The 24,483-nt window shown below is 45.9% G+C and overlaps 2 protein-coding genes across 6 annotated transcripts in view; one reads left to right on the forward strand and one right to left on the reverse strand.

Annotated features, from left to right (window-relative positions):
• Nucleotides 1-950: 950 nt before the first annotated feature.
• Nucleotides 951-7,930, forward strand: CZIB (CXXC motif containing zinc binding protein). 2 transcript variants are annotated; one of them, XM_035018525.1, is made up of 8 exons: nt 951-1,043; nt 1,290-1,373; nt 2,476-2,532; nt 2,905-2,986; nt 3,198-3,229; nt 4,723-4,800; nt 5,485-5,550; nt 6,430-7,930. In XM_035018525.1, the coding sequence occupies exons 1-8, from the start codon at nt 1,038-1,040 to the stop codon at nt 6,505-6,507; spliced, it is 483 nt and encodes a 160-aa protein (XP_034874416.1). In that variant the 5' UTR covers nt 951-1,037; the 3' UTR covers nt 6,508-7,930. The 2 variants fall into 2 exon arrangements, with proteins under 2 accessions (XP_034874416.1, XP_034874417.1); XM_035018526.1 differs by having other exon boundaries at nt 1,290-1,347.
• Nucleotides 7,259-24,483, reverse strand: part of CPT2 (carnitine palmitoyltransferase 2) — a 102,258-nt gene continuing 85,033 nt past the window's right edge. For 3 of the 4 annotated variants that reach the window (XM_035018522.1, XM_035018521.1, XM_035018523.1), the window contains 2 exons: nt 20,399-21,703; nt 18,791-19,430 (listed from right to left, as the gene is read on the reverse strand). In XM_035018522.1, coding sequence (XP_034874413.1) covers nt 19,099-19,430; nt 20,399-21,703 — 1,637 coding nt within the window. In that variant the 3' untranslated portion in view covers nt 18,791-19,098. Of the gene's footprint in view, nt 7,345-18,790; nt 19,431-20,398; nt 21,704-24,483 lie in introns of those variants that run through there. The other variant, XM_035018524.1, reaches the window with a different exon arrangement.

Consider the following 24,483-nt stretch of genomic DNA (forward strand, 5'->3'; position numbering starts at 1 on the left):
AAAGGAACTGGGCTTGATAAATCTCATTTGTGGAGAGGTGATTAGGATAAGCTCATCCCACAAGACAGGCCAGCTTGGGACATGTCCCAAGTCTTTGGCCAGTGTTCCCTGCACCCCCGCCCCCCCAATACACACAATCTGCCTCCTTCAAAGATAGCAGCAACTTAGGTCCAGATCTGGGATCAGAGATGTCAGGGTTCCTAACTCCAGTGCATCCCTCTCTATAGAAGGGTACCTGGGGCAATGAAGTTGATTAGGTAAAGTAGACAAGAATAGTAACTCCATATTTTAAATGACCGTGAGAACCTCAAAGGCTGTTTAAGTGTCGCACACCCACACCCACAGCTTCCATGTGGTCTCATGTGCCCTGGACAAAAGGACAGATGAAACAAGGTTCAGGTAATATACAAGGATAAACCAGGAGCCCAGAGAAGAGCCCCCCTGAAAGGACGTGTCCAGTGTTGGGGACTGCAGCGAGAGACGTGTACACCGGGCAACCCTCTGAAAGGTCTCCTGGGGGAAAGAGGAAGGGGCAGTTCAGAGAAGAAGGGCCCCAATCCCTCAGATCTGCGAAGCTGGCCGAGGGCAGGCGGAACCGACGCGATCTAAGAAGCCTCAGAAGGCAAGCACGGACCGAGCGGTTGTCGGGCGAGAGAAGACCGAGTAGTGAAGAGCGGCAGGGAGAAGCCCTGGCAGAGGTTTCGCGCAGGGACTGTCGTGTTTGCTACGGTATCCCTCGAACTAGCATAGTGCCGGCACGAGATCGGCGTTCAGCAAATATCTGGAAATAGGTTTCGGCGGGTCCGAGCTCCGGCTAATTGCGGATTCACGACACCTCCCCCGGTCCACTTAATCTTACAGAAAAGGCAGCCCAGCGCGCGCAGTTAGCAGCAGCGCGTGAAAGCCCCGCCTTCCGCCCCGCCCGACGCACGCCGGAGGTCTGCACCCGGTGCGCTGGCGGCGCCCACCGTTTACGACAGGCCGGAAAGTAGCGGCCGCAGCTGTCGCCGGGCCGGGTCGTGCCGAACCAAGCCACTATGGGGGTGAGGCGGAGGCAAACTGCCGCCGGGGCAGGGACGGGGAGGTGGCGAGGACCTGGGAGGCGGCAGTTCGTGCCAGGAGGGAATGAGAGAAGTGTGATTAGTCTAATTAATGTGTGACTAGTTAACTTTGTCGCGCTGAGAAGGAGCGGGGGAGGCAGAGCGCGAATCCAGGAGGGGCGGGGCCGGGGCTGGGTAGGGCTGCGCAGGCGCGGTTGATGCACTTGCTGAGGCCCTCCCTCTCTACAGAAAATTGCGCTGCAGCTCAAAGCCACGCTGGAGAATGTCACCAACCTCCGCCCCTTGGGTGAGGACTTCCGGTGGTACCTCAAGGTGCGGCTGGAGGGGCGGGATCCTAGGCGGGAGAAGGGAGGAGCATCGGAGGGGCTGTAGGTGCCGCGAGGTTCCGGGTGGGGGAGCGACTCCGGAAGCGGGGTGCGCGGCAGGGGCGGGGCGTCGGTCCCGTGCTAAAGTCAGTTTCCAAGGGGAGCTTTGTCTCCAGCAAGATTGGAAATGTATAGCCATTAAATGTTATTTTCCTGAATAGAATTTGTTCGCTTTTCTAAATGTATTGGTTAATTCTTAACTGGTAATGTCTCGCAATTCCTTTTTTAATTTTTCCTCCGTGAACTATTTCATGTTTTGTAAACACTAAACGAAAGACGACTTGAAGGGGTCTTGGGATTGTTTAGTAAGGAGGGGAATTTCACCTTCTGTTTTATTTGTTGATTAAGCTTTATTTATCGTGAAATCGTTTTAATTTTGATCGTGGCTTCCTCCATCCCTCCCCGCCCCATACTGCTGAATCTGGTACTCTGGTGGCTTGGTCTACAGAGTCCCCCCTCTTACGTGAGCAGTGTGAGGCCCTTCACTCTCCCAGATCTCAGAGCTTCTGCTCTATTTCCTTCCTCGTCAAAACCCCAGCATCCTTCAGAACCTGGCAAAAGCTCTATCCCTTTTTGGAAGCTTTTTCTAGCCACCTTTACTACCAAATATTTTGAAGCTCGAATACGAGGGCTTATTTGAGGAATTGATGTTCTTCACTTCAAAAAGCACAGAGTCTAGCAGAGGAGACAGAGAAATGGAGTAACAACAGCGATAAGTACTTTTACTAGGAACCTGCAAGGCCTGTGAGAACACAAGGGAAGCTCCAGTACCAACAAAGGTGCCATTTCTGCACTCAAGGAGCCTTGAATTTCTAGCCAGACTGGGTACTTCTTAGAGGGCGGGCGGGCACGCCAGCAGGAGAAACACTTGACCTGTTCTTTGCCCAGAGAGAAATTTCGGTTATGTCCTTGGTGGGGCTGGTTGTAAAGATGAGGTGAAATTGTGGACAGGAAGGTAGGTTGAGCCTGCCTACGTCACACTTTTCTTGCCCTTCCCATCTGCCCAGCTGAGCCAACTACTTTACTAATCCTCTTTTTCCTCCCCCAAGATGAAATGTGGCAACTGTGGTGAGATTTCAGAGAAGTGGCAGTATATTCGGCAGATGGTAACTACTCCCCCTACCACCATACCCACACACAAACACACATAGGCCTCTGGGCAGGGATTTGGGGAGGGAACCTGTGGCCCTAATCTCTCAGGTCTTTGGACCCTGCTTTTTGTGGTTTGGAAGGGCAGCCACTAGTGTGGTCAACTTACATTGGAATGTAAGGCAGTTCAAAATCAAGGGGAGTCCCTTTCTTAGTCTCAAGAAGCTCCCCAGGATTCTTGTCCTAGCAGATGGCGCTCCCTGTTTGTCTTGGTCTCTTCACCTGTCTAATAAGTGGTAGATGGGATCATGTCTTCACCTGTCTAATAAGTGGTAGACGGGATCATGTCTAATTAATGTGTGACTAGAGATTCTGTTTACCCTTGCCAGGACAGTGTGGCACTGAAGGGAGGTCGTGGCAGTGCCTCCATGGTCCAGAAGTGCAAGCTGTGTGCGAGGGAAAACTCCATCGGTAGGTCAGGCCACGAATCCTGAGTTCTGCCAACTGGGGCTACATCTTCCTGGTACCAGAGCAAAAGCAGGCTCATGTTGCTGTGGGTGGACCCAGGCCTGAGGTGCCCAGGCTGTGGCAGCCGACTCTTTTTCCCAGAGCCACGTTTGGGCACAGGGATGGGGGCAGAGTGTGGACTCAAGTCAACTTTGTTTTCTCTTTTACATTTCAGAGATTTTGAGCAGCACCATCAAATCTTACAATGTAAGTTTCCTGCTGTGGTGGCAGATTTGGTGGGATTAAATCTAAGCTGGGAGCTAGGAGGCCTGGGTTCTAGAGTTTGTCTGCACCCGCGTGACTTGCTTTGGGGCATTCATATACTCACTTGTTCACTCATTCACTCACTTAGTCACTTATTCACCATACACTGGCTGAGTGCCTGGTAGGCAGAAGATTCATAAACAGGCTGTTACAGTGTCTTCTCTAATAAGCACTGGGCTGTGGGAGCTCAGGGAACCTCTGGCCCAACCTGTCCACTCAGTTTCCATCACTGGGAGCCCTTGCCTTGTCTACACTGGGGGACTCCTGAGCTTTGTCTGGCACCCTTGATGTTGACATTAGCTAGTTATACATTACCGTGTAACAAATTAGTCCAAACGGTGGGGGAGGGAGTGTGTGCTTTGAGTCTCTTTGTTTAAAGGGTAGTTACTTGTATTCACCCATTCCTTACTTAGTATTTTTTTTTTTAAAGATTTTATTTATTTATTTGAGAGCGAGCACGAGCAGGGGGTGTGGTAAAGGGAGGGGGAGAGGGAGAAGCAGACTCCCCGCTGAGCACGCACCCTAACGCAGGGCTCAGTCCCAGGACCCCAAGATCATGACCTGAGCTGAAGTCAGACACTTGACTGAGCCACCCAGGCACCCCCCTTACTTAGTATTTTTGAAACATGTCTGATTTATGCCAAATTCTCACCTTTGTTAAGTTAAAGGGAGAAGTCGCGAGGACTTGTTTTCAAGTAAATGATATATCGTAAATAAGACACACCAGCAAACAAAAAGCAGACCAGGGCCAACAGAGTGCCTCATCCCTGCCAGGCACGTGACTGGTGTGAGGGACAGAATGATAAGTGTGTGGGTGCGGTGCTTGGCATCTCTGAGCCCATGGGTCAGGTCGGCATGAATTTCCTCGTTACACCAGTCCCCTCAGAGGTGCCTCTTCCACATGAAAACCCCATCTCAAAGGCTTTTAAGTCCGCCTCCTGCCTCACAGCATGGCAGAGGTTTAGCAAAAGGCCGCAGTTAAGCATCCTGGGCCGTTGGGAAAATCTGGAGACTATAGCCTAACATTCTTGTTCATATTTTTTATTTCGATAATTTAATCTGCTGTTTATTGAGCATAGTGTCAGGTAGTACAGCTGGGCACCTGACACGTAGTTCAGATCTTCACAGCAAGCCTGTAGTGTCCTTAGCCCCATCTGACAGTCTTAGGCCCAGCTGGGAGGAGAGGTAGAGCCGTCTGAGCTCATATCCAGGCAGGCTGACTCCAGAACTCAGTCTGTCTTCTGCAGCAGCTGTGTCCAAGAAGGTCTCACGAGGAGCAGGTGCCCAATGCAGGCTTCTTCCAGAAGAGGAATTGCTCCTGAGTCCCATTCTGGGCTCCCAGGGGTAGTAGGGCCCACTTGGCAGGAAGGGCAGGGGCAGTGAGATCTTCCCAAGGGCCCAGTTGGGCCTGCCCCTTCAACACACTTCTTTTCTAGGCTGAAGACAATGAGAAGTTCAAGACAATCGTAGAATTTGAATGCCGAGGCCTTGAACCAGTTGATTTCCAGCCCCAGGTGCGTAACCTGTATCTTTGGGGGGTGCATATAGGAAGTCACAACAGAACTTTGCTTCATCCGAGACCAGGGACTAGGACTTCTCCTCTCTTACTAAGTGCCTGCTATATGTTGGGCATTGTGCTGCTCACGTTTACATATTACTTCATTTAATCCTCACAGTAACCCTGTGAAGTTATTCGTCCTGTTTTTCGGACAGGGAAAGAACTTGAGATTTTGCAGCTTGCCCAGGGTGACAGTAAGCACTGAACGGTCATTTGAACCCAGGTCTATTTGATTTCAGAGCCAGCGCTCATCCCACTTTATTTATGCAGCTTTTCCACCTCACGACAAATCTATGAGGCAGGGAGACAAAACAGCATTCTCATCCCCCTATCCTAAACAAGAAAACCAAGGTCCAGAGAGGGGAATGACATGCCCAGGGGCTTTCAGGAGCTCAGGGGTAGTGGAAAGGTTTACCCCACCCCCCTGCCTCTGGCCCAGGCCTTTAGAGGAACGACCGTAGGCCTGGGAAAGCTTCCAGGCCCAGGAAGTGCATTATTCCAGAAGAGGTGCTCACACTGCATCTCTTGTCCTCCCATCCCAAAGGTGGTATGAAAAGAGCCAGTTCCCTGGCCAGGCCTCACCGGCCAGACCAGTACCTCCTTTCCCCCAGACTAACTGCTGCCTTCCTGTCACCTCCAGGCTGGGTTTGCTGCTGAGGGTGTGGAATCGGGAACAGTCTTCAGTGATATTAATCTGCAGGAGAAGGTACAGGACTTGGGGGCCTTGCGGGGTGGCGTAGGGTACCTGGTGGGAATTACCCTTTCGGTGAACAAAGATCAATAGAAAGATGATTCCACATTTTTTTAATTTTTGTTGGTGATTTTGGTGTTTAAATGGCCCCAAGTGTAGTGTTAAAGTGCTCCCTAGTGTTCCACAAGCAGGAAGGCTGCGATATACCTAATGGAGAAAATGCATATTAGATAAGCTTTGTGTAGGCATGAGTTCTAGTGCTGTTGGCTGGGAGTTCAATATTAATGAATCAACTATATATAAGGTATTTTTAAACGGAAACCTACCCAAAACAAGGTTGTATATTGATTGGTTGAAGAAAATGTGATCCAAGGTTTCCAAGAACCTAACCCTGTATTTCCCCTGGGAGCAGTGGTTCGCTATTTACTAATTCAGTGTTTGTGGTGATTCTGTAGAATATAACTACCATGAATAATGAAAATCAGTTGTATTACTGAACATGTTACTACCTTACATAAGCCTTGTGGTCAGGCTCAAAAGGACAGAAACCTTTTTCAGTTTGCATAGCACCTAATAACAACAATAACTGGAATTTACTGAGCTCTTACATGTGCCTGACACTATGCTAAGTACTTTTACATGTGTTTCCTCATTTGCTTCTTTCAACATTCAACACGAAGTCTGTTACTATTCCTTTTTTTAATAGAGGACAGAACTGAGGCTCTGAGAAGTTAAGTGACTTGCCCAGAATGCACTCTAGCTCTGTTCCAGGTCCTACACATTCATGAATATCTCAGTAAGAGCCTGAACTGGCCCTTTAAAGTCCCAGAGTGCCATTGTCCCCACCGTCTTAAGCCATCTCATGAGGTTGACAGGGCCATTTTTTCCCTACAGGACTGGACTGACTATGACGAAAAGTCTCAGGAATCTGTGGGAATCTACGAGGTCACCCACCAGTTTGTGAAGTGCTGAACCTTCTTCGTGCACACTTGCCTCTAAGAACTGAGAAGGGACAAAGGGACAACGTGCCCCAAGCAGCAGAGCCCCAAGGCACGTCCCCTCATCCCTTGTCTCCTGGAAGCTATCCAAGCCCTCACGGCCTGCATGCTGGGCTCTGTCACAGCTTCCCAAGCCCCACCAATAAAGCCCCCGTTTGTGCTGCCCTGGTACATGGAGGCAGAGTCCGGCAACAGCAGCTCCCTCCACAGAGAAGAAGTCGTGTTGGAAGTCTCTCATTGCTTCCTGGCACACTGCCACAGTATAGGATCCAATTTGTAAAATACGCAGGAGCACATAGCTTATAAGGGCTCTCCAGCTCTTGGGGAGCAGGTAGGTCAACTCAAGGGACCTAAGGTGTCAAGGCCAATGGTACAAAGGGCAGCTGGGCCTGTGGAATGACGCCATGAGCCCCATGGTCCTGAGCCAAAACACTACATTTACCACCTTGGCTCTTAAGTAAACCCAGGCATTTCTCGCTGGTGTCACTTCATATTCCAGGGCTAGCAGGGACTTTAGAGGCAGCAGTCCAGTCCTGGCATGAATCTGCTCTGTGAAATTCCCGCTGGACGGTCATCAAGTCTTTGTCCATTTGCTGTGATGAGGCAATCCTCTCCCATCGGGAGTCCATATGAAAATTCTTCCTTCTGCTAAGTCAGCCTCTGTGCTCCCTGGAGCTCCAGCTGGTCCTGGTTTGTCACCTTTGTGGTCATGCTTCCATGTTCTGCCCCTGGACAGCCCTGTGGAGGTCTGAAGACAGGAGTCACGGCCCTGTAAGTCTCATGGGCCCAGTTCCCTGGTTCTGAAGATCCCCTGCAGAGTAGAGAATTCGGTGCACAGTTAGATCATGAGGGCACACTCAGCGTTCACCCTGGTGAGTCCACCATTTGGAAAACCTGTTGTGAGAGACCTTACTTCTCCAGTGTTCTGCTGGAGCCAGAATTCTTTGGAAGTAAAAATGATTACCTTCATTTTCTGAGAGGCCCACTGGGAAAAAGTCTGCCCACTTCCAGACTGGTTGTGGGGGGCACTAGGAAGGGGCACTCCTACCTCAGATTTCAGGTAAAGCTGGCTGTGTCCAAGGGTGATAAAGCGATCCCTACCTTGTCCGTTCTCCAGTCTGGCATCTACATCATGTTTCCTCTAGGTTCCCTGTGTTCCTGGCGCCTGGACCTGCTCTTTTCTGCATCTGACAGAGCAGAGCTTCTTTGGCCTGCCCTCAGCCAGCAGGTCTATCCAGTCTGTCACCCCCAGGGTCCAGTCCACTGCCCAGCCTGAAAGCAAATATGTGGAAGCAGCCTGAGTAAGCAGCCTTTCTGGGTTTTAGTCTGTTATGTAATAGCCAGTGTGTGTGAAGCTCACAAAGACAGACAATAAAAGGATCTCAAGGTTTTCTTTATATTTCAGATTATTTTCTCATTTTTCAGGAGGTAGAAGAACCCAAATAATCATTAACAGATTAAAGGAAAATTAGATAATGTCAACAGATGCAGAAAAAGTGCTCAGTAAAATTTAATACCCATTCAACAACAAAAACAACAAACTATAGAAACTCTTAGCAGACTGGGAATAGAAAGGAACTACCCTCACCTCATGAAGTAGATCTACACAAAACGTAGAGCAAATGAAATGTGTGAAGTATTCCATTCAAGGTCAGGGTGAGCTGAGGATACCCTTGATCACCGCTACTTTTCCTTGTGTGGTCCCACCCAGTGCATTAATACGACAAAGAAAGTAAAGGGAAAGTATAGAAAAGGAAGAAACAACTCATTTTCACGGACTGTGATTTTCCACTTACAAAATACAAAAGCATTAATAGGTGCTGGATTTAAGATCAACATACAGAAATCAAATTCCATTTCAGTATGCTGATGACATGCAAAATGTAAATCAAGAAAAAACTACCATTTATAATAGTAACAAGAAAAAATACCTCCAAAAGTAAGTAGGAGTTAAATCTATCAAAAATGTTCATGACCTTAGTGTGAGAAAATTATTAAACTTCACTGAAAGGTGTTAAAGCCTAAATAAATGGAGACCTATACTATTATTGGTGGATAGGAAGACTTGCTATTATAATCCTTCTCAACAAATGTATTTATAAAGTTCTTGTCCAGATCGCAGCTATTTTTTAACAGAACCTACGTTGACTCTGAAATCTAATGTGACACAGGGGGGAGACCCCCCCCCCCACCAGATGCCACAATGTAGTGACAGAGCAATGGCAATGAAGCCAGCGCCGTACTGGCACCGTGAGAGACAGACCAGTGGGACAGCAGACAGACCGCTGCATGTGTGAAAACTGGTTTAGGATAGGTGCTGTTGCAGATCAGTGGGGAAATCTTTTAACTCGCCAATAAATGGTGCTGGGGCAATTATTTAAATGTGTGCAGTAAATGATACTGGGACCCTGTTTCCCCTGCATAGGAAAGTCTATTCTAGGGGCACCTGGGTGGTTCAGTTCGTCAAGCGTCTACCTTCGGCTCAGGTCATGATTCCCGGGTCCTGGGATCGAGCCCCACGTCGGCCTCCCTGCTCAGCAGGAAGCCTGCTTCTTCCTGTCACTATCTCTATCCCTATCTGTGTCGCTCTCTCTCAAATAAATAAATAAAACCAAAAAAAAAAAAAAAGTCTATTCCAAGGTTACTTATCTTGGGGGCTTTGGTGCAGCAGCATGTTGGGGTACAAGAACCCAGGGCTCAGTGTCTGGCTCACTGTAAACGCTGGGCAAGTACGGTCCCTCTCAGGACCCCATTTTCTCCATCAAAAAAAAGGGCACTTTCAGCTCTGACATTATGTTACTGGATAAAAATTAGTCAAAATGGTGGTGGCATGTCTGAGGCCTGCCCCTCATCACCAGGAAAGTTAGTTCCCTGCCCCACACTCCAGGACTGGCCTCCTGTCCAAGTAGTGAAGTTAAAGCTGCTAGATGCAGGGACAAGTGGCAGATGAGACCATCTGAGTCCTAAGTTCCCTGCCGTCTTGTTTGGACATTCCGCAAAGATCCTCAGTGTGCCCTTCTAACATTATCCTTGAACAGCTGTTTAAAAGGTACCATCTTTATCCAATAGCATTTTTTGAAGCTTGGCTTTTGGTGAATAACAACGAGTTGAAGGTTGGGTAAGATTAAGCTGCATTCTCGTGGACAACAGTCATTTCTGTTGTTTCCCAGGAAGGGCAGAGGCCCCCAGGATCTCTGCCTGGCCAGGCAGCCTTATCATCTCACAATGCTGTCCCCATTCCTCTGTGAGCCAAGTCACCCTGGGCTGAGCCCTTTCCCTGGTTAGCTATCAGACCCCCAGACAAAGCTGCATGCCTGGTCTTCAGAAAGCTCAGGACTCACAACACCGACCATCTTCACTCTCCTGACACTGTGCAGCTGAACTTTGATTCAGCCATCTTCCCTGGGGGCCTCTGCTGCAGCAAGCGCTACAGGGCGGAAGGTGAATGAGACCTAAGCTGTGCTGTTCAAGAGCCAAGCAACTATAAAAGTTACTCCCAAACAGGTGCACTGGATCTTGGGAAAACTTTTGAAAAAGACATTTCCTGGCCCCACTTCATTCCTACTGAATTAGAGTCTCTGGGCTAAGACCTGAGATTTTCTTTTATTTAAAAGCATTCTTGAATGAATCTGATGTATCCAGACCACCAGAGCACACCCGGATTTCACAGCAGGGTGTGCTCTGGGCTGCTGCAGGGACTAAAGGAGATAATGAAGGCAACATGTTCAGCACAATGTTGGGGACACTGTACGGCAGGGAATGGAAGCAGTGACGACTTGGTTAGAAATGCAGACAGTCTGGGCTGTTCTCTAATGACCGACTAATCACATGTTGCTGCTTCCTAAACTGGGAATCAGCAGTGAATAACTAACGGTGCCCTAATTCCCCAAGTATGGCTGTTACAGCTCCCTCTTCTGAGCCTACTGCTTCCTATTGCGAAAGAATTGGTTTGGAACCAAAACATACAATCTAACAAGATAGGACAAATGCCCGCTGTTGATTATAAAAGCCAATTACTTAGATTTATAGCAGACATGGATTGAGTTGCATGTGAGAAAGACCTGTGGGCTTTGGGTTAGTCCATAATAAGCTCAACCTATGCCAACTGCAAACTGAATTAAAAGTGGTCATAGGCTAGAGCAAAAGAAATAATGGCAAGAGGTAGGGTGAGAGCAGCACCCTCCTCCCCATCGGTCAGTCCATGCTGTGGGGTTGTTTCATTGGTGCTCTGCACTTTAATGCAATTACAAACAAAACTCACTAGGCCTGGAGATGATTCCTGTGGGGTACACTGTGAGAACAGGAGAGGTTTATCCAGGAGAAAACATGAGGAAGCGTAAGGTGGGGCGGGGTGGGCAGACATGATCAGTCTTTATAGAGCTGAAGAATTCCCATACAGGAAAGGGCAAAGCCAGTTATACTCCATAGGGACAAACTAGCACCAAGTGTAGAGTTTCTGAACTCTACAACTCTACAACTTCTGAACTCTACAACTTCAAGAAGAAAAGATTATAAGGATTCAGACCTCACATGTGACTTAGACCAGATTTATCACATCAGAATTCCGGTTCTGATACATCCAGGCAGGAATTACTGGTCTAGACAATCCAAGGAATTTTACAACCTTAAGAATCACTACTACTACAGACAAATATAGGGAGTTGAACTGTCAAAGACTAATCAGTGAGAAAACCAGAAACTTTTTTCTCCCTTTTGAAATATCCTAATAACAATGTTTTAACAATAACTAAAGAGGGAAATGAATTTGCAATCAATTCAATGAGCTAGCTTGTCTGGAAGACCTGGGCTCTCGCCAGATTGGTGCCACTCTTCCTACTCACCTAGCATTAATATGGAGAGGCCGCTTCAGTACATTCTACGTATTTAACTGTAAGCACTATTGTTCACTCTCTCTGCCCAACTCCAGAACCTCTAAGCAACAGTCCCCATCCTGCTGTTCCACGTACTACACGGCTCATGTGCCACGCACTACGTTGAACATGGGGATGCATGATATAGCCCTCAGCCCTAAAGACGCTTGCTGCGACAGATAAACAGACAATCCCACTACAGGGCTTCAGAGGGATAATCAGTCAGTCAGTTCCCAATATTTAACAAGCTCTGGGGCCCCTCTGGTTGCCCACAGTCCAACAGTGGAGAAAGTTGCAGAAACTGAAAAGTGCTGTGGGAAAGGAGAGACTGCCAAGATGTCTTAGGCATGCTCAAAAGGGGCACTAACTAATTCGGTCTCAGAGGATGGGGTGAGGGAGGGACAGTCTCCTAGAGGAAGTGAAATCTAGTTGGAACCTGAAAGTTGAGCAGAAGTTGAGCAAAAGGGCAGGGAAGGAGTTGTGTTCCAAGCAGAGGCAACAGCATGGCATGGCATCCCTGAGGAAGCGTAAGGCTTTAAGAGAGGTGAGGCTGAAAAGAGATCAGCTGGGTCAGCTCCATCAGAGACTCAACTGTCACATTAAAGGATATGAACTTCTTTCCAAGGTAATGAAAAACCATTTTAGAATTTTAAGCAGGGATATGATCAGGCTTGAACATGAGAAAAATCACTGGCTACAGTGAGGAGGGAGAATGGACTGGAGGGAATGAGTGGGGTCTAGAGGCAGGAGGGCCAGTTAGGAATGAAGAAATAGACTCCACCTCTTGATAGGAGGAGCCAAAAAATTACCTTCATAGGTATGGGTGTCAGGAGGGAACAAGAGAGCAATCTCCAGCAATAACCCACTATGTGTCAGGCTCCTTAATGGCTAAAACAGAAGTCAAAGCTAGGAGTAGGAGGATGGAGGACAGGATGACCCTGCAACACCATAACCTCCCTCACTTTCTCCATCCACCACCTGTCTCAGTCTCATGTCTACCTCCTCAAATCCTGGCTCCCATTTTTTGTCACTGTGTCACATGAAGGTAATTAGGGAGGTGTCACTAGATTTGGAAAGCATGTTTGATGTGGTCTAGCTTAAAACATAAGCTATTAGAAACCACAATGAAATACCACCCAGAATGGCTATATGGCAAAAAAAGACGGATGATAAGCACTGGTGAGCATGTGGAGAAACTGGAACCTTCATATTCTACTGGTGGAAATGTAAAATGGTGCAGCTACTGTGGAAAACACCCTAGCAGTTCCTTAAATGACTAAACAGAGCTACTACATGACTCAGCAATTCCATTCCTAGGTCTATACCCAGAAGAAATGAAAAAATGTTCACACAAAAACTTATACACAAATATTCACAGAAGAATTATTCATAATAGCCAAAAGTATAGAGACTTATAAACTATCCAAACGGAACCAGGAAGAAATAGAAAACCTGAACAGACCCATAACCAGTAAGGAAATTGAAGCAGTAATGAAAAATCTCCCAACAAATAAGAGCCCAGGGCCAGATGGCTTCCCAGGGGAATTCTACCAAACATTTAAAGAAGAATTAATACCTATTCTTCTGAAACTGTTCCAAAAAATAGAAATGGAAGAAAAACTTCCAAACTCATTTTATGAGGCCAGCATTACCTTGATCCCAAAACCAGACAAAGACCCCATCAAAGAGGAGAATTACAGACCAATATCCCTGACAAACATGGATGCAAAAATTCTCACCAAAATACTAGCCAATAGGATCCAACAGTACGTTAAAAGGATTATTCACCACGACCAAGTGGGATTTATCCCTGGGCTGCAAGTTTGGTTCAATATCCACAAATCAATCAATGCGATACAATATGTTAATAAAAGAACAAGAACCATATGAGCCTCTCAATAGATGCAGAAGAAGCATTTGACAAAGTACAGCATCCTTTCTTGATTAAAACTCTTCAGAGTGTAGGGATAGAGGACACACACCTCAGTATCATAAAAGCCATCTATGAAAAACCCACAGTGAATATCATTCTCAATGGGGAAAAACTGAGAGCTTTCCCCCTAAGGTCAGGAACACGGCAGGGATGTCCACTATCACCACTGCTATTCAACATAGTACTAGAAGTCCTAGCCATAGCAATCAGACAACAAAAAGAAATAAAAGGCATCTGAATTGGCAAAGAAGAAGTCAAACTCTCACTCTTCGCAGATGATATGATACTTTATGTGGAAAACCCAAAAGACTCCACCCCAAACTACTAGAACTCATACAGGAATTCAGTAAAGTGGCAGGATATAAAATCAATCCCAGAAATCAGTGGCATTTCTATACCCCAACAACAAGACAGAAGAAAGAGAAATTAAGGAGTCGATCCCATTTACAATCATACCCCAAACCTTAAGATACCTAGGAAAGTATCTTAGGCAAAGAATCTGTACTCAGAGGGCGCCTAGGTGGCTCAGTTGGTTGAGCGACTGCCTTCGGCTCAGGTCATGATCCTGGAGTCCCGGGATCGAGTCCCACATCAGGCTCCCTGCTCGGCAGGGAGTCTGCTTCTCCCTCTGACTCTCCCCCCTCTCATGTGCTCTCTCTCATTCTCTCTCTCAAATAAATAAATAAAATCTTTAAAAAAAAAAAAAAAGAATCTGTACTCAGAAAACTAGAATACTCATGAAAGACGTTGAGGAAGACACGAAGAAATGGAAAAATGTTCCATGCTCATGGATTGGAAGAAAAATATTGTGAAGATGTCAATGTTACCTAGAGCAATCTACACATTCAATGCAATCCCCATCAAAATACCATCAACTTTTTTCAAAGAAATGGAACAAATAATCCTAAAATTTGTATGGAACCAGAAAAGACCCCGAATAGCCAGAGGAATGTTGAAAAAGAAAAGCAAAGCTGGTGGCATCACAATTCCGGACTTCAAGCTCTATTACAAAGCTGTAATCATCACATTATGGTACTTGCACAAAAATAGACACATAGATCAATAGAACAGAATAGATAGCCCAGAAATGGACCCTCAACTCTATGGTCAACTAATCTTTGACAAAGCAGGAAAGAATGTCCAATGGAAAAAAGACAGTCTCTTCAACAAATGGTGTTGGGAAAATTGGACAGCCACATGCAGAAGAATAAAACTGGACCATTTCCTTACACCACACACAAAAATAGACTCAAAATGGATGAAAGACCTAAATGTGAGACAGGAATCCATCAAAATAGAGAACACAGGCAGCAACCTCTTCTCCCTCAACTGCAGCAACTTCTTCCTAGACACATCGCCAAAGGCAAGGGAAGCAAGGGCAAAAATGAACTCTTGGGACTTCATCAAGATAAAAAGGTCTTGCACAGCAAAGGAAACAGTCAACAAAACCAAAAGACAACTGACAGAATGGGAGAAGATATTTGCAAATGACGTATCAGGTAAAGGGCTAGTATCCAAAATCTATAAAGAACTTGTCAAACTCAACACCCAAAGAACAAATAATCCAATCAAGTAATGGGCAGAAGACATGAACAGACATTTCTGCGAAGTAGACATCCAAATGTCCAACAGACACAAGAAAAAGTGCTCAACATCACTCGGCATCAGGGAAATCCAAATCAAAACCTCAGTGAGATACCACCTCACACCAGTCAGAATGGCTAAAATTAACAAGTCAGGAAACGACAGATGTGGGCGAGGATGCGGAGAAAGGGGAACCCTCTTACACTGTTGGTGGGAATGCAAACTGGTGCAGCCACTCTGGAAAACAGTATGCAGGTTCCTCAAAAAGTTGAAAATAGAGCTACCCTACGATCCAGCAATTGCACTACTGGGTATTTACCCTAAAGATACAAATGTAGGGATCCGAAGGGGTACGTGCACCCCAATGTTTATAGCAGCAATGTCCACAATAGCCAAACTATGGAAAGAGCCAAGATGTCCATCAACAGATGAATGGATAAAGAAGATGTGGTATATATATACAACGGAATATTATGCAGTATCAAAAACAAAACAAAACAAAACACGAAATCTTGCCATTTGCACCGATGTGTATGGAACTAGAGGGTATTATGCTAAGCGAAATAAGTCAGTCAGAGAAAGACAATATCATATGATCTCACAGATAAGAGGAATTTGAGAAACAAGACAGAGGATCATAGGGGAAGGGAGGGAAAAATGAAACAAGACAAAACCAGAGAGGGAGACAAACCATAAGAGACTCTTAATCTCAGGTAACAAACTGAGGGTTGCTGGAGTGGTGGAGGGTGGGAGGAATGGGGTGGCTGGGTGATGGACACTGGGGAGGGTATGTGCTATGGTGAGCACTGTGAATTGTGTAAGACTGATGAATCACAGACCTATATCCCTGAAACAAATAATACATCATATGTTTAAAAAAAAAAAAGTAGTAGGAAGGGCAAAATGAAGGGGGGAAATCGGAGGGGGAGACGAACCATGAGAGACTAGGACTCTGAGAAACAAACTGAGGGTTCTAGAGGGGAGGGGGGTGGGGGGATGTGTTAGCCAGGTGATGGGTATTAAGGAGGGCATGTACTGCATGGAGCACTGGTGTTATACGCAAACCATGAATCATGGAACACTACATCAAAAACTATGGTGACTAACATAACATAATAAAATTAAATTAAAAAAAATAATAATAGCCAAAAGTAGAACCCAAATGACCATCAACTGGTGAATGAATAAATAAAATGTGGTATATCCACAGGCTGAAATAGTATTCAGCAATAAAAAGAAAATACTGATACATACTAGAACATGGATAAACCTTGCAGACATTATGCTAAGTGAAAGAAGTCAACCACAAAAGGCCTTACATATATAGTGTATTTCCATTTATACGAAATGTCCAAAATAAAAAAATTACTATAGGGACAAGAAGTAGATTGGTGTTTTTAGTGTTTGGGGGAGCAGGGGGAGTTGAGGGAAAAGGGGAATGACTGCTAATGGGTAGAGAGTTTCTTTTGGGGATGAAAATGTTCTAAAATTCATTGTAGTGATGGTTGCATAACTGTGGATATGCTAAAATGATTGACACATTTTAAATAAGTGGAATATATAATATGTGATGTATATCTCAATAAAGCTGTTTAAAAAAAATAAGCTACATGGTATCCACAAAACTCGCTTTGGGCGACCTGGGGGCACCTCAGTGAGGAGCAGATAATCTCCAAAGAGGCTGGTATGCTGTGAATCTGGAGATGTGCCACACCTGTTCTGGAGTCAGAAGAGAGAAAGCCACCTAGACAAAACTTGACTTCCCAAAGCCCACTCCTCACAAAGGAGACTCCACATGGGAGTTGCTTTAGGGTCAGGAGGAGCACGGATTCATTTAACAAAGTTCGTTCTCCTGAATCGGGAGGCCAGCTAGTTTAAGATGTAATTACTGGAAGCCTAGATGAACAGAAACATAATAAAAGAGCCTTGGACAAGGAATCAAAAGAGCCTGTCCTGATCCTACCACTTATCAAGTGACCTTCTTACATTCCCCAACTATCCATCTTCTGTATGTAAACTGGAGATAACAACTTCAGTCCATTCCAGAGTTGAGAGGATCAAATCAGCTGAATGCTTTACAAATGTGCAACACTTATGTATGAGCCCCAACTCGGTCGAGACTTAATAATTGTTTCTGCCATCCCAGGTACCACTGCAGAAGTCTTCCCAGGAGGAATCCAAGACCAGGAGGAAGGGGGGATAAGTTGTAAGTAGGAATGCTGAACACGGAGACAGACCACAGAAGAGATTCCTTTAAAGAACTTCATGTCCCCAAGGGGTGCTGCCCAAGGGTACATTCACCCTGAACATATGCATGAAATATTACATCTCAGCTCTGCAAGTTTTAACCAAGGTTTTGGTTTTAAGAGCTCATACTGTGGGGAGCTCGCTATTCAAGTGAGGTCAACGCTTCGATAAGGAATGGAACAGCAGCAGCACAAACATCACACAGCAGCAAGAGAACACAGACTGAGCTTCAACTACCTGCCAGGTGCTTCATCTGTATCATTATTGCCAGTCCTCATTACATCTCATGCATAGGAACTGTCCTCGATTACAAAGAGGAACACACACCAGAGAAGCGGAGTAACTTGCCTTTGGTCATACAGGGAAGACATGGGAGAACCAGGATACCAGTTCAGGTGTTCTGGAGGGAGGGGTCACTATTTATCTGACAAATATCATACACCCATGATCCTCTCCCGTCAGAAGTTCCTTGAGACGACGCCGTCGGCCTTGGCCACTCAGAGTCACCTGACTCACCCACCCTGCAAATGGCCCCACACATAGCATAGGTTTTAAATTTGCCTTTGAACTTGCCTGTCGCTTTGTCAACCATTTCCTGAGCCCGCACAGGTGCACGAAGCCGCCGGCGTTGTTCGGCGGCCGAGAGCACAAGGCAGGCACCACGAAGAGCAGAGAGCAGGAAGCAGGAGTGCGGCGCCCCGGCAGCGATACCGGCGGCGGGGCGGGACCTCGGCTAGTGCTTCCGGTGGCGCACGCGCGCGCAGCCAGGCTCCGGTTCGGGCTTCTTCTTCAGCTTTTCTTGATCGTGCTTCATAGATGGGAACAACGTGATGTTCACGTGCACTTGCAGCTATCGGCTGTCCCTCTCTGGTTAAACCACGGAATACGGGGGACCTGGTACCTGTTGGGTAGTCACTAAATAGTGATTACTGAGTGAAGGACCGGTGGAGTCGACTAAGAAGAGGTGCAGGCATGTTTATGTGAACTGTAAGGAGAATTAAGTGAGATAATGCACTGGAAATGCTTTGTGACTGGCTCACACCAGAATTCAAATCCCAGCTGTGCAGTAAGTCCCTGGGAGATCCACACAAATGCAGCTAAAATTAAACACAAACAAAAACCCTTCCTTTTCAAAACACAAGACAGAACAGAACCAAACACCCTTCCTTTCATGTTACAGCAGCGTTCAACAACAGATTGTTAACAAAAATTCTGTGTTCACTCAAAACCAGATTTCAAACGTACCGAGTAGTCTCGTGTACATTAGACCATAGACAGCATGAAAGAGTCAACTGATTAAATACACACCAATTATAAATCTTCATTTGGCTGGAATAGTCAAATAGTACTCCCCAAATCCATAGGAATACCCTTTACTGCCGCAGGACTATCAGAATCAGGCACCAGCAGCCCACTTTCCAGAAAAATGAAGAGGATTTTTAGAGAGGATGTCCCAGGAGAGAGAGAAGTTAAAAGGGAGGATGAAACAGCACTTCCCACCTCACCTGAAGAGCCAGGAGCCAGTGGGAACTTACTGTTACCTGCACTTAGAGAACTTAATGTTGGAAAGTTCTTTGCGGGGATTAGGAAATGAGGTTGAACAACAACTAAAAGGAACCACCTCCAAGCAACAATTAAATTTTATTTCTGCTTCAACAATAAATACACCTAAGTTATCCTTCCAAATCCCACCTCCTTATCAAATGCCCTTAAAATTGAAATCTCCCATTCTCTTTAGTTGTGATCTAGTCCCACTTGGCAATTATATATTTAGCTTTAAAACCATGACTTTAAAGGTCAAGCCTTGCAGCACTGACTGCTTAGGCACCTCATGATTAGTTTCCTTTGTATACAGAGTAGCACCTTTTGGCTACATAGGGCCCAATTTTCATGTCAATGAAGCGATGGAGGCTTTTCACCCACCCAGAAGCTAAGTTTTGAGGCATTTGCCTTCTATGGCATCAAATATGTCTTCTAAGGCCTTCTCTACACATTGGAGAAACTCCTGGGCATTGCGGCCTGGGTAGGAGGAGACGTTGCAGCCTATCCAGTTGTCATGAACAGCATACGCAATGCCAAAGCCATCAGGGACCACAGGGGCAAAGCCACCGATGTTCACTGCTGGGCTGGTCAGTGTGCTTGTGGACAGGATGTTGTGGTTTATCTGCCCATATGCAGGGTCCAGGTATAGCTCAGGCAGAACAATCCCCTTGGCTGCTGCCAGGTACCGCAGAGCAAATAAGTGTCGGTCAAAGCCCTGGCCTGTCAGAGACAAAATAGAAAACCAGAGTCTCAGAATCCCAGAACGGAAAGTGACCTTAGTAACTGTCCCCCCACCTGTAGTCGGAGTCCCCTTCACAGCATCTCTGAGAGAGGAAGAAGGCTCTGCCTGCTTATGCATACACACCTCCAACTCACTAACCTCTGCAGCTGAGCCTAAAATGAAAGTATGATTTTAAAAAATTCTAAAACTGAATCAGTTTTTGACTCAAACGGTCAAAAAAAAAAAAAAAAAGGCAAAAAAAAAGAAAACATGAAGAGAGCTATGGATTCAAAAACTAAAATAAAATCCAAAGTCTAAGTCTAGTGTAAAAGACAAGATTGAGTCACTGGAACAAAATGGAAAGGGTTTTGACCAGCGTTCTCATCTCAGCTTTACTGCTCATGTGTTGTGTAATGCTGAGCCAGCGGCCTCAGTTTCCTACCCCTAAAATGGAGATCGAGACCAGAATGTCTCAGAGATCTCTTTTACTTCCAGGACTTTTGGCTGCATGATGTGATCTTCCAGGTCCTTTCTAGGTCTTGAATTTTACCACAGAGAGGTAAAGGAAGGATGACAGATTTGGGAAGAGCTTTTGAGATGGCTTATTTATAGGAAGCCAACACATTGCAAGTGAGGTGAAGTAAGAGGGGCTATAGGCTTAGAAATCCTGAACTGTCAAAAGTGAGTCAAATGACCAATAAATAAGAAAAAGAGAATCGTGTGTCACAGCTGAAAGTGACCTTAAATGAGGACGAAGTTAGATCCATTTCTCTATCCCTGCGTAGGAGGAAAGAACATTCTGATCCCTAATGGCTACTCTGGCTGTTTAGACTGCTAGCGTAGACAATAATCATCATGTGGGGATTGGCAGATGGACTGAACGGGTGAGCGGTGGAAATCAGACACGGAGGAGGATACGACTGCGGCTTACGCCAGAGCGGAGGGCAGGCTCCCCACCCCCACTCACCCATTGCTGCTTCTTTGGTCAGTTGGCCATGATACTTGGAGCACTCGGCCATCATCTGCTGAAGTTCTCCAGCACTATGTTGGGAGGGCTCCCTGACAAAGGCCTCGGAACACCTCTTCGTGAAGACGGAGGCTGGGCGAATGGTCTCAGTGCGGCCGTGCTTGAATGCTGCGGTGCTACAGGACTCATAGGTGGCCACGGTCTGCCCGTACTGCCGCAGGAAGGCCATCTGGAAGGCCAGCTGAGCTACCGAGTCAGGACTCAGCTTCTGCTTCTTCAAGAACTCTTTGCCCCCTCTGCGAAACTGGATGAAGCTGATGGTGAGGGTTTTCACAATGGCATCGAACTTTTCCTTGGCGGAGCTGATGCCAGTCTTCAAGGCATCATTCAGCTTGAAGTTCAGTTTCTGCACGGCCGCAGGGGAATCCGTGCGGGCCGGCTGGCTCTGGGGGCTGACAGCAGGGGCCTGAACGCTATCTTTAAACATTTCGTTTAAAAGTCTGAGCACGGCCACCCCGTCGCCCCAAGCATGCTCAAAGTGGACGGCGGCAGTGCCATCCTTGGCTATAATGAGGTTAAAGGACTTATCAAACCAGCGGTTGGTGCCGTCACCGTGCAGCATGTTGTGAGACAAGTGGACAAGGTCCTTCATGGGGAAGTCATCTAGGCAGAGACAGAACACGGCAGAGTCCACTTTCCTCAGGGTCTCCTCATTGCCACCACTCACCAGCTTCTGCCTGAGCTCTGCCCAGACGTCTCGGTTCTCAGTGGTCAGATATGCCACGGGAAACGCGGGGGCCGGGCTGTCGTCTGAGAGAATGTACTTCAGATGAGCCTGGATTTCCGAGGCGCTCACAATGTTTCCATCTTGATCCAGGACATCAAAAACATAGAAATGTCCTTTTCTTAGGACGAGGAGGTGCCTAGCCTTCTCATCAGTAACAAGCTCATCCCGAATGGGTCTGGGTAAACGAGTTGAATTGAAAAGTCGAAAATACTGGGACATATCCAGGGGATATGCATTAACCAAGTAGGCACCATACCAGGACAGGAAGGAAGGCACAAAGCGTATGAGTTTCTTGAAGGTTTCAGTGTCACTTTTGGCAGGGTTCAAATGGAAAACCTCTGGCTCCAAAAGACCAGCCCGGAGTGTCTTCAGAAACCGGATGGCAGAAACAGTCATGTTGGTTGCCCTGGTGAGCTGGTCGTTATACTCAGACTTTGGGTCAGGATTGAATGCCATGAATGGATTAAAGTTCAAGACGATGGAGTCTCGAGCACTTAGGTACATATCAAACCAGGGGCCTAAAAGATAAAGTAAAAAAGAACATCATAAAAAGTTAATGCAGTCCCTAAAAATAAAATTTGAGAACGAAAAATAATCAAGCATATGCAGAAAAAATGACGTCAACCTCCAGAGGGTGAAATTTCCTAATTATTTTTTTGATCTACAATAATTCATGGCATATAAATGGGACCACAGAATATGTGGTCTTTCGCATCTGGCTTCTATCATTTACTATGTTTTTGAGGTTCAGCCAGGTTGTAGCATGTATCAGTTCTTCACTTTTTTGTATTGCTGAAAAATGTCCCATTACGTGGATACACCACATTTTGTTTATCCATTCATCTGTTGGTAGACCTTAGGTTGTTTCCACTTTTTGGTTATTATGAATAATGCTGGTATGTACAAGTTTTTGTGTGGATGGATGTTCTCAATTCTCTTGGGGAAACAGCTAGAAGTGGAATTGCTAGAACATGTCGTAAGTCTAAGTTTAACGTTTTGAGGAACTGCCAGGTTGTCTTCCAAAGTGGCTGCACCATTACCACCAGCAGTATATGAGGGTTCTAGTTTTGCCACGTCCTGAGCAACATTTATTATTGTTACTGTCTGTCTTTTTGACTAGAGCCATTCTGGTGGGTATATTATTGTGGTTTGGATTTGCATTTCTCTAGGTTTATTGCTTTTTCTTCCTCATTGTTTCCTTTCTTGACTCTTAAAGAAATACAGTAACACCTCACTTTCATTCATCTCGAACAGAACAGTTGTTAATTCTCACCCCCTTTCCTTAGGTTTCTCTTGTTTCATCACTTTCAGGGACAACATTCACCATCATTCTATATACTCTGTACATTTGTTTGCTCTTTTTTTTTTAAAGATTTTATTTATTTATTTATTTATTTATTTGACAGAGAGAGACACAGCGAGAGAGGGAACACAAGCAGGGGGAGTGGGAGAGGGAGAAGCAGGCTTCCCGCCGAGCAGGGAGCCCGATGTGGGGCTCAATCCCAGGACCCTGGGACCATGACCTGAGCCGAAGGCAGACGCTTAACGACTGAGCCACCCAGGCGCCCCTGCACTTGCTCTTTTAAGAAATGTTTGAGGGCGCCTGGGTGGCTCAGTTGGTTGAGCGACTGCCTTCGGCTCAGGTCATGATCCTGGAGTCCCAGGATCGAGTCCCACATCGGGCTCCCTGCTCGCCGGGGAGTCTGCTTCTCCCTCTGACCCTCCTCCCTCTCATGCTCTCTGTCTCTCATTCTCTCTCTCGCAAATAAATAAAAAATCTTAAAAAAAAAAAAAAAAAAGAAAGAAATGTTTGAAAAGCAATTAGAAATAACAATCAGTTCATGTGGATCATCCAAACTAGCCTTCTGCATTCCTGTGGATTCTTTATCTGTAAAAATTCCAGAAGCAATGTTTTATCAGAAAATGTGTCTTCCAGGGAAGTTCCTGTTGAGATTAGCAAGCACGGATAAAATCTACAAATAAAAACCATCTCCCACTGGAGGAAATAATTTTCACATGTAAAGCACTGGGGAAGGGATTAATGGACACACATTTATCTGTTATTCATTTGTTGGTCCATTCATTCCATTTCATTCTTCAAGAACATGCTGTGCCAGGCCCTGCAGAGTCTGGGGGATAGAAAGAGGAACAGGACATGCACTCTGATCTGGATGATGGATACCCTCTGGTGAAGGATACCAACAGAATTAAAACATGATGTAACACACTGAAATGGCAAGAGAAAAAGTACTGGGGTAAGATCCATTTGATGAAAGAAGACATGAATTTATGTCTCTGATCCCTCTAGTAAAAGAATTTTAAACAGATATAATCCAATATGACAAAGAGAATGAAACAGGAGACAAGAGCAAATACTGGAAGTCCCAAAGCATTGAGACAACTGGTAATGACTAAGGCAGACTCAAGAACGCCAGCCCTGGGCCAGGAGATAACATGACATACACAGCAGAACCCCCAGAGTGCTCAGAAATTGGCAGCCTTGATATATCTGGTTGAAAGGCTATTTAATTAGACCCCAACTCCCACCCCCTCCCCCACTTCCCTTCCTGCGCCAATTGCAGACTGAAGTTTTCCTCTCTGGAGAAAGTATAACTGGGGGATGAAGTCATAGCTGAGATCTCAAGCCTTCTTCCCTTACCCTACTCCTTCAACAGTAGTAGCAAGTGGCAGTTTAATGGAAAAGCCTTTCCTGGGAGTCTAACCCAGAGACATTAACATTAGGGGCCCATTAGTCAGGTCACATTAAAGTAAGGCTGTGATGGACCAGCTCCACCCTCCTCCACAGAGCTTCCAAAAGCTTTTTAATATCTCACTCAAATCTAAGACAACAGAGAAGGAATACAAAGGATCTGAACAAAGAAAAGAGGACAAAACAAATAGGAAAAAAAGCACCTTGGAGATAAACTATGAAGGAAGATGAGAGCGTAAAAAACCTTCCCCAATAAATTATTAAGCACAAAGAAAACTAAAGAAAGCATAAGATTATTATTAACTTCAGGGGAAAAATGTTCACACAAGAACAGGAAAGACAATTTCAATAGGCCCCACGGCTCAGCTGACAACAGTGTTTATATGGTATGGTCCTAATAGTATAAACACTAAGTATGGAGGGAACTAAAATAACAAGTGATAATCACGGAACCGGACGTGTGCACGCATGTGGTGGGGAGATGAGAGACTGCCCGATTCTGGTCTTCCACAGTGAGACGTCAGAGACCATGCCTCCAACTGAAAAAGTGAAAACGCAGTGGTAACAGGCATGTGATTTGGAGGATGG

The sequence above is a fragment of the Mirounga leonina genome, unplaced genomic scaffold (assembly GCF_011800145.1).
Source record: "Mirounga leonina isolate KUSES-001 unplaced genomic scaffold, KU_Mleo_1.0 Mir_173, whole genome shotgun sequence".
Taxonomy (NCBI): Eukaryota; Metazoa; Chordata; class Mammalia; order Carnivora; family Phocidae; genus Mirounga; species Mirounga leonina.

Coding starts and splice junctions, on each gene's coding strand:
- CZIB (XM_035018525.1), top strand. Junction 1,374..2,475: donor ACTTCCGGTGGTACCTCAAG/GTGCGGCTGGAG, acceptor TCCTCCCCCAAG/ATGAAATGTGGCAACTGTGG. Junction 2,987..3,197: donor TGCGAGGGAAAACTCCATCG/GTAGGTCAGGCC, acceptor TTTACATTTCAG/AGATTTTGAGCAGCACCATC.